Genomic DNA, 16,648 nt, shown 5'->3' with positions numbered 1-16,648 from the left:
GTCATACCACATTCATACCCATATCCACACAACATGCATGCACACAAACATATCACATGCATGCACACATATATACATCACATACATTCACATATATATATATATACTCTGTGATATGTAATACAAGATCTGAGCTTTAACATTAGTAATTAATATTGGAAGAAAAGAAACCATATTTGCCAGTAGTCAGTTATCAAAACAACTGGAAGCCTTGGCATATTGAATCTAATAAAATTCAGTATGTTTTGGATTCATTGGTATTCCATAAGTACTAATATTGTAGAAAGACACAAACATATCCACCTACATTTCTGACATAGCATGTTCATGGCAAAAATCCCTAATCACTTCTTCATAGATCTAGAAAGAGCAATTCTCAAATTCATCTGGAGTAACAAAAAACCCAGGATAGCAAAAACTATTCTCCACAACAAAAAAATCTTCTAGGGGAATCACCATCCCTGACCTCAAGCTCTACTACAGAGCAATAGTGATAAAAACTGTTTGGTACTGGTATGCAGACAGGCAGGAAGATCAATGGAATAGAATTGAAGACCCACAAAAGAACCCACATACATACTGTCCCTTGATATTTGACAAGGGAGCTAAAGATGTCCAGTGGGGAAAAAAACAGCATTTTTAACAAATGGTGCTGAATCAACTGGAGGTCTGTATGCAGAAAAATGCAAAAAATCACTCCATTCTCAATTCATTGTACAAATGGATCAAGGATCATTTCAGTCCAAGTGGATCAAGGATCTACACATAAAACCAAACACACTGAAGCTTATAGAGGAAAAAGTGGGTACAAATCTTGAACACATGGGGGCAGGGGAAAAGGTCCTGAACTTTTAAGGTCAATGACTTATGCTCTAAGAACAAGAATCAACAAATGGGACCTCATAAAATTGCAAAGCTTCTGTAAGGCAAAGGACATGGTCAATAGGACAAAATGGCAACCAATATATTGGGAAAAGATCTTTACTAACCCTATGTCCAATAGAGGGCTATTATCCAATGTATAAAAAGAACTCAAGAAGTTAATCCCCAGAAGTCAAATAATCCTATTAAAAATGGGGTACAGAACTAAACAAGGAATTTGCAACTGACTACAAAGCACCTAAAGAAATGTTCAGCATCCTTAGTTATCAGGGAAATGCAAATCAAAACTGAGATTCCACCTTACACCTGTCAGAATGGCTAAGATGAAAAACTCAGGGGACAACAGATGCTGGAGAGGATGTGGGGTTAAAGGAACACTTCTCCATTTGGTGGTGTGATTGCAAGCTTGTAAAACCACTCTGGAAATCAGTTTGGTGATTCCTCAGAAAATTAGACACAGTACTACCTACGGACCCAGCTATACCACTCCTGGGCATATACCCAGAAGATGGTCCTACATGAAATCAGGAAACATGCTCCACTATGTTCATAGCTGCCTTATTTATATACAGAAACTGTGGTATATATATACACAATGGAGTACTAGTCAGCTATTAAAAACAATGAATTCATGAAATTCTTAGGCAAATGTATGGAAGTAAAAGTATCATTCTGAGCGAGGTAACCCAATCACAAAAGAATGCATATGGTATACACTCACTAATAAGTGGATGTTAGCACAAAAGCTCAAAATAAGCACGTTACAATTCACCCAGCACAGGAAGCTCAAATGAGGGTGCTTTGTTTCCTCTGAGAAAGGGAACAGAATGCTCACAGGAGCAATAATGGAGAGGATGTGTGGAGCAGAGAATGAAGTAAGGGCCAACTAGAGACTGCCCTACCTAGGGATTCATCCCATAAACAGTCATAAAACCCCCGACACTACAACAAGAAGCATATACCAAAAGGAGCATGCCATGGATGTCTCTGGAGGGGCCCTGCCAGAGCCTTACAAACACAGACGCAGAAGCTAGCAACCAACTATTGGACTGGGTGTGGGGTCCCCAATGGAGGAGCTTAATATTTACAACTCCCTAGAAAGGACGAGCCCTGAGATCTGTTTGCAGATCTTTGTCTCAGTGTTTCCAAGTGTTTCCTTTCTCTCTTCATTGGGGGATGGCCCTCTCTGGTTTGGGAGATTTCTATTTTGTTTTGAGGTTGTCTCTGCTCTTCTTTAAATGCAAAGACACCTGACTTAGGGGTGTGGGGAAGAAATCTCGACCAAGGTAAGGCAGCACACCCAACCCTATGTTGAGAAATAGGTACCTTTTTCAGCCTTCCAGCTTCTTCTTCTTCCGGGATGAAACCTGACATTTCAAGCGGCTGATGAGACTCTGCTCTGCTGGGCTGTGTCCTTATCCACGCTGACCTCCATCGCCCCCTGAAGCCTGTGGACTGGGAACTGAAACCCAAACAGCCTCCCTGGCGCTGACCCCTGCGGGGGAAGCCGGTTGAGCACAGTGGACTCTGGGCTCCAACTGTCCAACTGTCGCGGGTCTCGCGCTGGGAGAGGAGCCCTGGCGAGGCCACGCCGTGTTCCCGAGATGTGACCCGAGCTGACAGCCCATGCATGGTCTCAGGACCCTTCGCCAGGCCACCAGGCCCTGCCACCACTGCTTCTGCACACACTGCTTCTGCTGTTTGCCTCCTCGGGATGCGCAGGTAGGAGAGTTGCTCCCATAGGGCACAGGGCTACCTGGCAGGAGTCTGAAAGGGTTCACTCCTGGCTCCAGCTTGCCAGATCCGAGCTGGGGTGTGGGTACAGGGTCAGCCCTCCTGAGTGGCCCAAAGCTTGTCCCTGGAGACTGGTGATTGTGAAGGCAAGGGGGGAGGGGCTAGCACTAAAACCTCTGCAGGTCCAAGATCAGAGTTTGGAAAAGCCAAATCATCCCCAAAGGGGTAAACCACATCCTTTCTCCTGGCAATCCTGACAGGTACATATATGTGATTCTGAGAAATAACAAAACATAAAATACTAAGACAAAAGCACTGAAGGGATTTTTCTCTGTTGATTTAAAGTTTAAACCGTAACCGCTGGAATTCTGAAAGCCAAGCTGAGTCACAAAATAAGGGAATAAAAAGGTTCTTTTTCTTTCTTTTCTTTTTCTTTCTTTCTTTTTTTTTTTGGCATTTAAAAACATACTCTCAGCAAGATATCTCAATATTTTAATTAAATACAACAGCCACAAGACTTCCCAAAATATCATTTGTAATTTTATAAAATTGATTCAGGCACCTGCCTGTGTCCTTTAGCCTGGAAAGAACAAGCGAATGGGGAAAGAAAGTTAGTGAGACTGCAAGCAGAGAAAATACCACAGAGCTCAGGACGTTCTCAGAGGCAAGAAGCATGTACGCTGGCCTTGGAGCGGCTTCTGAGCAGTAGAGTCTACACGGAAAAAAAAAAGTTTATTTTCTAATTCCTAAATTTATGCAAAGGTATGATTATATTATAATAATCCAAGATAAGTCAAATATGAAGAGGCTTATTCAAAAATCCCTGATGTAAATTTGGTTTTTTATTTTTAAAGGACAGTTGAAGTTTATTATAAAAGGTTTAGACAGAGATTTAAGTACAGTAATCAAGGGGGATGATACACACACACACACACACACACACACACACACACACATACACACACACAAACCACAGGGCTGTTGATCTATGAGTCCCAGCATGTAGCATGGGACTGACCTCCACAGATACTCTCACAAATACTAGGAAAGCCAGTTAGAAGCAAGGAGCAAATGGCTAGATTTCTCCTCTTCATTTATTCCATAGTCAAACCCTAAAGCTGTTGCCACTTGCCCACATAAGAAAATCGCACATACCCGCCATAGTCCGTATCCTGAGCATGCTCATTTGTTCTTCTAGCAGGCTGGAAATCATGTGTGCACATCATGATGGCTGCCTCCTTGTGGCACATGCTCCTAATGCTGTTTCCTACACTCTTAGGAAGTTCCTATGGAGCTGAGGTTCCCCTCCAGACTCTTTGCATTAGAGGCCCTCCTGAAGAAGACACTTCAACCTCCCTTCCATTCTCCCCTTATGAAAACAAACCTTGGAATTCCCTGGATTCAGGAGAATACCTGAATGGCTATGGCTCTCACCATGTTTGGGCTGACTATTTCCTCAACCACAAAGCTGGTGGCACAATGGACCAGACAGGTATTCCTAACAATCAAGTTTCTGGGAATCCATGTCCCGTGTGCAAGTATCTCAAATTGCATGTTGACTTTAGGGATGTGAAGCTTTTGGAACAGTTTGTTTGTGCCCATAGGAGAATCATCTTCCATGCCCCATACCCTGGAGTCTATGAAGCAGCACAAGAAGCTGACCCAGGCCATCCAGAAAGCCAGTGAGTGTGGTCTTCTCAGTTACTACATTCCCCAGATTGAGCCCTGAACCGATGCCTATCTTCCTGTACATGGTGCTGTCAGTATGACTCCACCAGCCTCCACATTGTTGTCAGGTGAACCTTGATACCCATGGTACAGCTGTCAACAGCCACTGGAGAGAGGACTCAGGAGTTGAGACTGCAATCCTAACTGCTTCCCAGAGAGGCTTATAAGTGGCAAAGACCACAGAAGCTCACAGAAACCATAAAAGCTTATACACAGGTGCAGTGAATCTTGCCAGGCATCTGGGTGGTTGGTTCAGGTTCAAGCTTATTCTTGCTTACTATAGGAAGCCATTCTAACTGACCTTAGTTATGATTGTTCCTAAAGGAGGGCAAGGGTCAGAACACCAGAACATATTACTTAATGGGGTGTGCAGTTAATGGTTAGCCGAGCTCAAGAAAGGTCCTCTGTAATAATGTAAGATGGCCGCTACAGGTCTAAAATGAAATGGCTATGGTAATGTCAGAATGGCAGCTGCCACCTAGGTCTTAACAAGCAGAACATTTTTTTTTATGTTAAGCTTTAAAATCATCTAGGACCCATCAGTTGGGACACATGTTGATGTACAGAGTGTAGGTATGAGGACTTTAAAGGAGAGGACCCAGAAATCATTTTAACCAGAGTCCTAAGGACAGCAAAACATCCTACAGGCTTTGATTTCTAAAAGCCTAATATTATTCTCCATAGCCCACCTAGGCCAGAGGCTTGGAGTCCCTCCCAGCCCTGTCAGGACAGGTCCTGCTCTGACCTCATGAGGAGGGATTGTGATGCAGTCCAGCCAGCACATGTTAAGCTGTGGCCACACCTGGATTTCTTTGAGTGCGTTGAGAGGAGTTGTTGGAGTGGTGCTTTTTGCGATTTGGTTGTATTTTGTTACCTGTGTGTGGATTTTATATTTGATTTGTTTGTGTGTGAGCATGAGAATGTGTGGCTAGATCAGTGTGTGTTTGGGAGGAGTGTTACTTGCGTGTGTGTGATTGTGTGTGTGTGTGTGTGTGTGTGTGTAGAATGTGTGTGTTGTGTTTTAAGTTTACTTGTGTGTGAGTACCTATTTGTGTGTGTTTGTGTAGGGATAGCAGTGGGTGGGTTTGAGTGTACCTGTGTGTTTGTGCTAGTGTGTGTGAGAGTGTATGCGAGAGTGTGTTTGAGAGTGAGAGAGTGTGCGTGTTCACGAGTGTGCTTAGGTGCACTTGTGGCAGGTGTGAGAACACCTGTGTAAGGGATAGTGTTGAGGCCATCAGTCAGCTTGGCCATTGTTCCGAAGGTAAGATATTTACCTTAATTTTGTAAAGATTATTTATTTATTTATTTATTTATTTACCTTACCTCCCAGTCATAGCCCCCCTCACTCCTCTCCTCCTAGTTCCATCTCACATGCCACTTCTGCTATAATTCCCTCCCCTTCTCAGAGAAAGGAAGGCTGACCCTTGGGTACCACCCTGCCCTAGGACATCAAGTCCTAGTAGGACTAAGCATCTCCTCTCCCACTGAGGCCAGGAAAGGGGCAGCCCAGCTAGGGGAAAGAGATCCAAAGGCAGGCAACAGTGTATGAGACATCTGCATTCATTAGAGGACACCCCTGAAGATGAGCTGCATATACACTACAAATGTGTAGGGGCCGAGGTCCAGCCCCTGCATGCTCTTTGGTTGGTGCTTCATTCTCTGACCACGGGATCAGGTTAGTTGGCTCTCTAGGTCTTCTTGTGCTGTCCTTGACCCCTCTGGCTTGCTTCATTCTATAGCCACCCTTCCACAAGACTCCAACTGCCTAGCGTTGGCATCTGAGACTCTGCATATGTTTCCATCAGTTGCAGGACGTAGCCTCACAGAAGACAGTTACCTTAGGTTCTATCCTTTTAGTCTGGGTCTCAAGTTGGGCGTGTCATTGGTTGGCCTTTCAAATACTCTTCATCTTTATCCATGAACATCTTGAAGGAAGGACAAATTTTAGGTTGAAGATTTTGTAGGTTGTTTAGTGTCCCTCTCCCCATACTGAAAATCCTGCCAGGCTGCAGAAGATGGCCACTTCAGTCTCTCCAACCCCAGATGCTAGGAATATCAGCTAGCTTCACTCTTATAGATTCCCTAGAGCCTCCCACAACATCATCCCTGTGAAGTCTCCAACTCATCCCAGAGATGCATCCACCACAGCGAGAGCTCTTCTGCTACCTCTCCCTGCTCTCCCCAAACTTATCTCTATCCATGATAGCCTTTCAAGCCCTCTCCCCACCAGGTACCTCCTTCCATCCAACTCGAAGTGATTTCCACTTTTGAGTGAGATTCAATCATTCTCTCTTGGGTCTTCCTTGTTACTTAGCTTCTATGGGTCTGTTGATTATAGCATGGTTAACCTGTACTTTAGGGCTAAAATCCACTTATAAGTGAGTACGTGCCATATTTGTCTTTCTGGGTCTGGATTAATGCACTCATGAGGATAGTTTCAAGTTTAGTCCATTGTCCTGTGATTTTATGCCTTCTTTATTTTTAATAGCTGAGTAGTATTCCATTGTGTAAACAAACCAAATTTTCTTAATGCCTTCAGTTGAGGGACATCTGGGTTGTTTCATGTTTCTGCCTGTTATGAATAAGGCTGCTATGAATAGTGCTGAGGATGTTCCTTATGGGATAGTGGAACATCTTTGGGTATATGCCTGGGAGTGGTAGAGCAGGTTCTCAAGTTAGAGCTAATCCAGATATTCTAAGAAACTGCCAAATTGATTTCCAGAGTAGCTGTATAAGTTTGTACTCCTAGCAGCAACAGAGAAGTGTTACCCTTTCTTCACATCCTCAACAGCATGTGATATCACTTGAGTTTTAGAACTTAGCCATTTTGAAGGTTGTAACAGGGACTCTCAGAGTCATTTTGATTTGTATTTCCCTGAGGATTAAGTATATTGAACATTTCTTAAAGTGGTTCTCAGCCATTTGAACTTCCTCTGTTGTGAATTTTCTGTTTAGAGCTATAACCATTTTTTGATTAAAGGTTTTATTTTATTGGTAATAATTTTTTATTATTTGGTTGTTTGGGTTTTTGGAGGTAAGCTCCTTCTTGAGTTCTTTCTATATTTTGGATATTAGCCCTCGATCAGCTGTAGGATAGTGAAGAGCCTTTCTCAATCTGGAGGCTGTTGTTTAGTCCTAATGATAGTGTCCTTTGCCTTACAGAAGCTTTCAGTTTCTTGAGGTCCAATTTATTGTTGATCTTAGACCCTGAGCCACTGGTGTTCAGTTCAGGAAATTGTCTCCTGGGTGGGCCAAGGAGTTCAAGGTTATCCCTCCCCGCCCCTTTTCTGTTCTATTAGCCTTAGTATGTCCTGGTTTATGTTGGAATCTTTGATCCACGTCATAATCTGAAATTACAATTACTCGGTTGAAAGTTTCTATACAAGGTTTCTAATGACCGAAATTCGGCACTTGTGTTTTGCTATTTAAGTACGGAAATGTCTCCCCAACCTATGGATATTGGAGGGGTTTTGTTTTGTTTTTTGTCAATTTTCTTTGCTGAGACAGGTTTTTTCTGTGTATCCCTGACTGCCCTGGAACTTGCTCTGTAGACCAGGCCAGCCTCAAACTCAGAGATCCACCTGCCTCTGCCCCCTGAATGCTGGGATTAAAGGTAAGTACCACTATCACCTTGGGGTTTATTTGTTTTAACATTTTATGCTTTGGACTTAATTTTCTGGTTTCTTTGCTAGGCTGGTTTTTGGCTTTCAGGGTTTGTTGAGGTTTTTGTTTGAAATTCTCTTTTGTTTTTATGACATTTACATTTTGGGGAATTTTGTGACAGTTTTGGCGGTCTCATATTCTTCTAGGATTTCATATTTATTGTATTTTTGGTTGTTTCTGTTTTGGCTTTGTTTGGGGTTTTAAGTTTTTTAGATTTTTTGTGGTTTTAAAAAATGATAATATTTTTTGAGAATTTCAGACCACCATAGAGTGTGCTTGGATCCAAGTCACTCCCTGCCCTTCTTCAACTCCTCCCAGTTCCTTTACACCAGCCACTCCCACAACCCACACATTCATTTCTTTTTTAATAGCCTGCTGTCATATGTTCATGTGTGTGAGGACTTCAACTGGAGTATGGTTGACATTCCAGGAACCACATCCTTAAGGATAATGCCTCTGTCTTTCCTAGATGTCATCAACTCTCAATGTTCCCACTATGGGTTAGTCATGGTTGAGTGCATGATTTTGTGCAGATCTCAGGCTGGCAGCCACTCTGTTGTAAATTCATGGGTGCAGTGGTCTTGTTGTATAAAGAACATATTTTGTTCTGGCTCTTCCCAACCTGTGGTTCTTACAATGTCTCTGTTCCCTTTTTTCCATGATAGTCTCTGAGCCAGTGAGGGAGGAAGGGATGTAGGGAGGTAGGGTGGAAGGAAAGAAAGAGGGAGTGAGGCAGGCAGTGAGGGAGGGAGGGAAGGTATAATGTAGCCATCCCAATTTTTGTCTGAGCGGTTTGTTAACCCTTAGTCTCCAGTCTTTGACCAGTTGTGAGTTTTGTGTTATTGCACAAGGAAATTTCTCTGAGACTTGACAGTTACACTATCAAATGATATACTAATAAATGTAATTTCTCTAAGATAAGAGAGGTGTACTAATAAATCTGTCGAATAAGGATGTGCCTGTTTGAGAACATGCCGTGTTTGTTCTCTTGAGTCTAGGTTAGCTCACTGTAATGTCCTCTAGTTCCATGCATTTACTTGGAATCTTCATGATGTCAGTTTTCTTTCTAGCTGAATAACATTCCACTGAGTGAAGGTACCACATTTCACTAGCCATTCTTTAGCTGAATGGACATCTAGGCTGTTTACTAACCATGGATGTACATGTGTCTGTGCAGTAAGAAAAGAAATCCCTTGAGTATATCCCAGGAGTGGGACAGCTGGGTTACGTGGCACATCTAGTTCTAGTTTTCTGAGGAATACCCACACGTTTGTTTACAGTGGCCACACCAGCTTATATCCTCCCATGGTCATCATAGAAGAGGATTTCCATCCCCACATCCACCCATACCAGCAATGGGCCCTTGGCCATCTCATTAGAATTAGATAAACTATCAAACTACAATTAGTTTTCAACACTGTGATGGCTAAGGATTGGAAATATATATATATATATATCAAACATTTGTATGAATCCCGAGATATCCGTTTCCACATCCCTATCCAATCATTCCCAATTATTCATTAAGTTGTTTTCTCAGTGTTTTTATATGTCTTCGCATATTCTAGAAATTTTGGTGAGTTTGTTATATTTTGTTTTTATCTCTAGTGTTTTAACTTTTATATAGTTTTGCTTGTTTGGAGTTCCTTTTTCTCTTTTCATTTAATTTTATATTGCTTAGATTTTCAAATTATTGATTTTTTAAGTTTCTTTGATCATTTATACATTTCCTCATAACTTTTTCTTTTTACACAATTAGTAATATTCCTTCTTAGTGTTGGTGAGCTGAGCATCCACTGCTATAGACTTTGCCTTGGGCTTTTTATTTTGGATTTCCTTGGCTTTTCCTTTGACTTTACTTTTCTGTGTATCTACTCTTGTTATTTTGGTTGGGTTTTAGTTTTCTGTTTTGCTTAGTTTTTCATTATTTAGTTTTCATCATAGCTTTCTTTCTTCCCTTTCTCTTTTTTCTACCTCTTAGGTAGCATTTATACCTTGTTGCCCCAAATGAGTTTTGGGAGTAAAGAGGATTCAGAGAACCTCAACTCTGAGTCCAGGTTTTCTAACACAGAGAGTTTTCACTCTCAGTACATCCTTGGAAAGACCATCAGCCACGGAGGCCGCTCCAATGTGAAGTTGGCCCATCACCGCCTCACAGGCACCCCCGTGGCTGTGAAAATGATACCCAAGCAAGAGAACTGGTGCCATCCTGTCACATCAGAGGTGGAGAGCATGATGACTTTAAATCACCCCAACATTATCTCTCTGTTCCAAGTCATCAAGACAGAGAAGAGAGTATACCTGATTATGGAGTTGTGTGAGGGCAAATCACTTTACCACCATATCCTAGAGGCTGGCCACCTGCAGGAGGATGAAGCCAGGGCAATCTTCACACAAATTTTACATGCTATGAACTATTGCCATGACCAAGGTATAGTTCATAGAGATCTCAAGCCGGACAACATCATGATAGATAGCAATGGAAAAATAAAAGTAATTGACTTTGGGCTGAGTGCCCAAGTGAAGCCAGGACAGCGGCTGAGCTATCACTGTGGGACTTTCCCCTTTGCTGCGCCTGAGCTCCTCCTTGGCAGACTATATGACGGCCACAAGCTCGATGTATGGACCCTGGGTATCGTTTTGTATCTTATGATCACCGGAAGGGTACCATTTGATGCTTCCAACTTACTACATTTTCGAAGACAGGTTGTGTCAGGAAAGTATCCTGTCCCCTCTCGCCTATCAAGAGAACTCCAGGACCTGGTTAGGATTTTACTTACAGCAGACCCCAAACAGAGGCCAACCATTGGTGAAGTTCTGAAGCATCCCTGGGTCAGAGAAGATTCCCAGGTGTTCACGCATCCTTGTGAGGAGCTGCCCACCCTCGGCCCAGATGTGGCCATTATAAAAGCCATGGGACACCTTGGCTTCAGAGAAGAAGATATAAAAGACTCTCTATTTCATAAAAAATACAACCAGGCCATGGCCTGTTATAGTTTCCTGAAACAGCAGTCTGTGAAACAACATGAATGTGACAGCCTGACCCATTCTAAGCCCATGAATCCACTGAGGACACCTTTACCTTCCCCTGATGATCCTGCCACTTTCAAACTTGAACAAAGTTGTAGAGAAAAGCAACGAGCATTACACTGGTCATCTTACACGAGTGAAGGTCATTTCACTCCTAGAGAGAGGAGAGCAAGAAGTGTTAGTTGGCCTGGTGTCCTTCCCTGCAAGACACTCCAGACAACACCCACAATGGGCCAAGCCCACATAAGTTCTAGGAGTGCGCCCTGCATTTCCTCCATGCACTTTGGAGCCAAGAATAGCCAGAGCAAGGAAAGCACAGCAGACCACCCCACCACCTCAGCAAAGGATATGCCAGAACCCAGCAGGGGCCCACCCAGAGGGTTTAAGTGGTGGGCCAGGAAGATGGGAAGAAACCTCCTGAGTTTGTGCTGCTGTATTCCAACACAAAACAGATCTCGTCTGAGGCAGAAGAAAATCTCCCCACAAAAATGAAACAAGGGGAAGGCAACCTAAGAAAAACATCAGGCAGGACCCAGGTATATTTGTTTACTTGAATGTCTCTATTTTACTCATGTCTGTGTCAACTGGCAGATTATACTTTTGTGTATGTATATGGTAGGATAAATGGGGAATCTAGGTGTAGACACTGGGATTATGGTTAAATTGAACCTACCAACAGATCTAGCATGCCATAAGGCATCTATAATGAGTATCTGGCACATTGCACAAGAAGGAGAAAACGGGAAGGTACTGACCATGCTAGGAAGAGGAAGTGGGAGAAGGAAGAGGAGGAGATTCTGAGGGTGGGGAGGGTTGGATAGGGTGGGAGCTAGGAGATGGGGGGGAGGAAGGTTCAGAGGAGGAGGCAGCTTGGGGAGCAGTGTGGAGCAGGGTAACCACAGCTCGAGAGATGCCCTGTGCAGCTGAGTTTCTCAGTCCCTCACACATGTGTTGTTGCATTTTAGAAGATCACCAGAGGATGCCCGATGCTACCATCCTACAGCCACAGTGTTGGAGAGGACACAAGTGTAGACATGGACCTCAGGAGGAGCCTAGTGGAAAGCCATCATGTTCTGGGTCTGTTAGCTTCAATCAGTGCCCTGAGTCCAGCCAGGAGGAAGGAAGCAAATGAAGATATCCCAGGTGGTCCAAAGCCATCGCAACATCATCACTATTCAGAGCAGGGGCTGAAAGCCTGTCCAAAGCTGGCAGCGACAGGAGCCCCTCTGTCTACCCAGGTTCATATCAGTCACCTCCACGAGGTGCATGTTCCTGCCTCACTCTTAGTAGAGGATATAAGGCTTCTTGATATGTTTGTTATAACTCTGAGTATTAAATCGATGTTTGTGAAAGACGAACTCAGAGATTTCCCTGCATCTTCTTTACATAGGAAAATTGGCCCTGTGGTGTTCAAAAGCCCCAGGAAAATTAAGTTCAGGCACTAATCTGCCAAATCATTAAAAGTGTCTTTGAAGGGACCAAGATTTCAGGTACCTGAAGGAGGAAGTGTAGAAGCTAAGTGTGGACTTTCTTCTGGACCCAGCAAGCATTCTCAGAAGTACCATGGAGAGCATTAGGTACCATCAACTTGACCCATTTCTACAGAGGCAAGCATGGTAACCCTGGGAATTCCACATGCAGATGTGGCATGGGTTGGATCCCAGGGTTGTGAGGAGCCACAGGTCCATCCTGACCCACAGGACAATAATTGTATGAGACAAGGTGTTCACTTTTCCTCTTTAGATGCACGATCCACCTTATTATCCACCTTATTCCCTTATGCCTGATTGCAGACAAGTGTCCTTTAGTGAATAAATCAGATCTGGGGCAGAAGGAAGATGTTTGTTGAAAGAGAGAAGAGATGTTTTCTGTGAGAGGACAATCTCTACTGACACAGACCAGATGTGCTCTGCCACAGGGACATCACCTAACAAGGCCAACTCTGAACCCTATCATACCTGATAGATTCCCAGTGCCTAGAGAACCTCATCTCACTGGCACTGAAGCCATTCATATGTTCACCTGTCACTCTGATGGCTCTCAGATTCCTGAGTTGTCCTCACACCATGCTTCCACTTGTCCCGCTATTAAGCCCTTGTCTTCTTTATGTCACCAATCTCTTCAGGAAACACTCTTCTCTAAAGTGCACTCTACCTCATACAGATTCTGCCTCAGAAGCTCTCAGGGAACATATATGTCACATGTATTTGTCTGTGTCTTCGTGTCTGTTCCTGTGTTGTGTGTGCACATGTGTGATTATATATTTGCTTTTGTGCATGTATGTGCATGCTAATGTGTGCATACTAGCATGTGTTCATGTGCATGTTTTTTTTGCATGTATGATGCTTGCCAAGATATATTACACTAGGAGTACCCTCTAGTCTGATTCCAATCAGAATCCTCAGTCCTATCACTATGATCAAGTCTCTATCACAATGTCAATTTGCTTCATTAGAACATTTCCCAGTTCTCCAGCAGGGTGCATCTCCAAACTTCTCCAAGTGCTTCCCACAAACACATAGCAAAGGTGTCTGGACCATGTGAGATCAGGGACACTCCAGCTTTATCTCCATGGCTCCACCTTAGATTTCTGCTGCAGTGACAAAATTACCAAGCTAATCATGTGATAAAGAAAAGTTTCCTTCTGGCTCACTGTTTCGGAGTTCACAGTGCATGGGTAGCTGTTTCCATGTGTTAGGCCTATGGTGAGGCAGAGCATCACAGCAGGAAGTACCTGGTAAAACAATCTGTTTGCCTCACAGTAGCCAGAGCAGGAAAAGAAAGAATTGTTTTTGTAAAAGTGTCCTTTCTTGCCATTAAGCCCAGTAGTCATAAATGAGCTAAGTCACTTCTGAGGTGAGGGATCTCAACCTCCAATCCCCTGTGCTAAAAAAAATAGCCCACCTCTGCTAACTGCTGCTTAGAGAATGGGAAGTTCTCAGACCCCTCATCCTAATTGGTAAGACTCTCATTTCAATACTACCAAGGCTGTGGTGTGAGGGTCGTGAGTTTGAGACCAATATGAGCAGCACAGTGTGATGCCATGTTAACAAGAAAAGAACATAGTTCAAATTCATAATAACTGGCATGCAAAGTCCTCATGCCAGCAGGGCTGAATGCCAGCAGCCACCATGGGCACAGTCCCAGCAACATCACTACCATAGCCCACAGGGAAAATGTTGTGGTTTTGCTTAGGGCAGTGGGTGCTCCCACTAATACAATATTCTTATCACCTGCTGCACACCACACATGGAAACAATAGAATGCCTGACTCATATCTGTTCTTAAGGATACCTGTTTACTGATGGGGAGAGACACAAAGAGTTGGGCAAACAGCAGATGTTGCTGAAAGGTGAAACATCAGGCAAGATGCAGACCGAACCAGGTAATGAACAGAATTTGAATGTATCCCACCAAAAAATCCAGAGTAATCGTCTACCCACCCATGCCCCCTGCAAGGTCATATCAGGCTGCAACTGACCCCAACTTGGGACTTCAATTTCTGGCTTGAATGGGATCATAGAGGGGAATCCTAGAGCAGGGTCAGGTTGGACCTGGGGTTAGGACGGTATGTGGAGCTGGCAGATGCCTGGCTTAGGATGTCACTAGAGACCTCAGTCCAATGGTTGGCTGTAAGTATTTGCATCTGTCTCAGTCCATATCTAACTAAGCCTCTCAGAGGACAGCCATGCTAACCTTGTGTCTGCAAGTACAAAATGGAATCAGTAATGATGTTAACGTTTGGTGCCTGTCCATGGGATGGATCCCAAGCTGGATCTGACACTGCTTGGCCATTCCTTCAATCTCTCCTCCACTATTGCCCCTGCATTTCTTTAAGACAGACACAATTCAGGGTCAAAAAACTTTGAAGGAGGGTTGGTGTCCCCATCCCTCTATTGGGGGCCCTGTCTAACTACTAGAGGTGGTCTCTTCAGGTTCCATCTCCCCACTCTTGGGCATTTTGGCTAAGGTCATCCCTATTGAGTCCTGGGTGCCTCTCACATTCCAGGACTCTGGGTCTTTCTTTTGGTTTCCTGCCACCTCACTCCACCCTCCACAGCTGCATATTTGCATTCATTCTCCTGGCCTTTTGGGTTTTTCTGCTGTCTCTGCCCATTTATGATCCTGTCTCCCTTTTCTCTTCCCACTCCCCTCTCCTAATCAGGTCTCTATTTCTCCCTGCCTCCGGTGACTATTTGGTAAAAATATGGTATGCTTTGTGCATTTGCATGTCATCTTTTTCTAGGGGCCATGGTATTCTTCTCCTTATTATTACATTTTAGTTTATGTTCTGCCGAAACAAGTACCACATCCTGATTTTATGGAGGCATTTTCTGAATTGAGGTTCCCTCCTCTCAAATGACTGTAGCTTCTCTGTAGTCAGCCTAAAGCTAGCAAACACACCAAGCTTAGGGCATGAGTACCTCACCTGAGTTGGATAGAGCAAACTGAGCTCACCTGTAGTTAGGTTACTATAGCAATCTCTTTCCACTTCACTTGCTCATGATCATTTTAGCTTGCCAGCATCCTTGAAATCCAGCCATCTTTCCCATGAGATTCTGAGAAACAATTTAAGAGACGACTTCCTTGAGACAAAGTTTAAAGACAATGCTTGCCTGTGAGAGACTGTTCCCCAGGGATACTGTTTGCCCCCTCATACGCCCTCCCTACATGCCGCTTGCTTTGCTTTATATTGGGATGTGTAAAACAATAAAATTTGACAGCTTGATCAGAATACTGTCTGTCTCTTGTGTCTCTTGTCCCTCATTTTCCCCTAGGTGGTCCAGGGAACCCTGTTGACTGTCCTTTGGGATGGGACAGTCTGAGGAATGCCCCTCACCCTTTCAAGTTTCTGAGTTAACTCTTTCAGGAGGAACCATGTTTCTCTGACAAGACAAATGGAAAATAAATTCCCAGTTCCTGAACATGAGTTAGTGTGGGTCCTTAACCCCCAAGTTGTTTCTATTCCCTATCTCATAGCTGCCTTTCCTTATTGGGTGAATTTTATGAGGAATGGGATTAAATTTGTTTTGTTTCTGATATTGTGGGTTGGAGAATTTTCGTACTAGGCCAAACCCATCCTTCAGTGATTTTGGGGGGCAGTTGTCCTGAATAAATTTGACCTCTACTGGAATTGCCCACCAAATAACCATACTCATGCAGTCTCATGATCTACAATAGTAATGGTGAGCCCCTCCACATTTTATTCTCTGCTTTTTATTACTATTTTTATTCCCTGGCATACATAAAAATAATGTTCCCTTAGGTGGACACTAGCCCAGGTAACTGCCACAAGATCCTAGATGTCGAAGGTGAGGTGGGGAGGCCAGGTACCTGTTGAGCTACTCCATGCACCTGCTGAAGGATGTCACCCATAGGGGCATTATAGGAAATCCAAGTTAGGTCATAAGGCTGGAGACGGATGGTAGAGGACGAGCAGCTATTGGTTAAAAGCAAGGCTACTAGAAGAATAAGATTTGCAATTTGAGTTTCAAGACATTGTCTTTGTCCTTGACAACCTGCCATCTGGGTAAAATGTTCTCAGAGTCTGAAGGAGGAGGGTCTCTCTTAGGCAATTTTGGGTGTGGTGAGTTCAGGTGATGATTCTGTC

At 43.7% G+C, this 16,648-nt stretch overlaps 1 protein-coding gene, 1 non-coding gene and 1 pseudogene across 2 annotated transcripts; 2 read left to right on the top strand and 1 right to left on the bottom strand.

Annotated features, from left to right (window-relative positions):
* Nucleotides 1–3,837: 3,837 nt before the first annotated feature.
* On the top strand, nucleotides 3,838–4,474 carry LOC127674202 (28S ribosomal protein S18b, mitochondrial-like; annotated as a pseudogene).
* A 5,540-nt stretch (nucleotides 4,475–10,014) lies between these two features.
* LOC127674201 (sperm motility kinase 3A-like) lies at nucleotides 10,015–15,898 on the top strand. Its single transcript, XM_052170039.1, has 3 exons — nucleotides 10,015–11,179; nucleotides 14,327–14,422; nucleotides 15,816–15,898. The coding sequence occupies exons 1-3, from the start codon at nucleotides 10,015–10,017 to the stop codon at nucleotides 15,896–15,898; spliced, it is 1,344 nt and encodes a 447-aa protein (XP_052025999.1).
* On the bottom strand, nucleotides 15,239–15,344 carry LOC127674283 (U6 spliceosomal RNA). The gene has a single exon (XR_007975334.1). It is a non-coding gene; the product is annotated as a U6 spliceosomal RNA (small nuclear RNA).
* Nucleotides 15,899–16,648: the final 750 nt, after the last annotated feature.

Source organism: Apodemus sylvaticus, chromosome 23 (assembly GCF_947179515.1).
Source record: "Apodemus sylvaticus chromosome 23, mApoSyl1.1, whole genome shotgun sequence".
In the NCBI taxonomy this organism is placed as follows: Eukaryota; Metazoa; Chordata; class Mammalia; order Rodentia; family Muridae; genus Apodemus; species Apodemus sylvaticus.
This window is presented reverse-complemented; position numbering and strand designations above follow the sequence as displayed.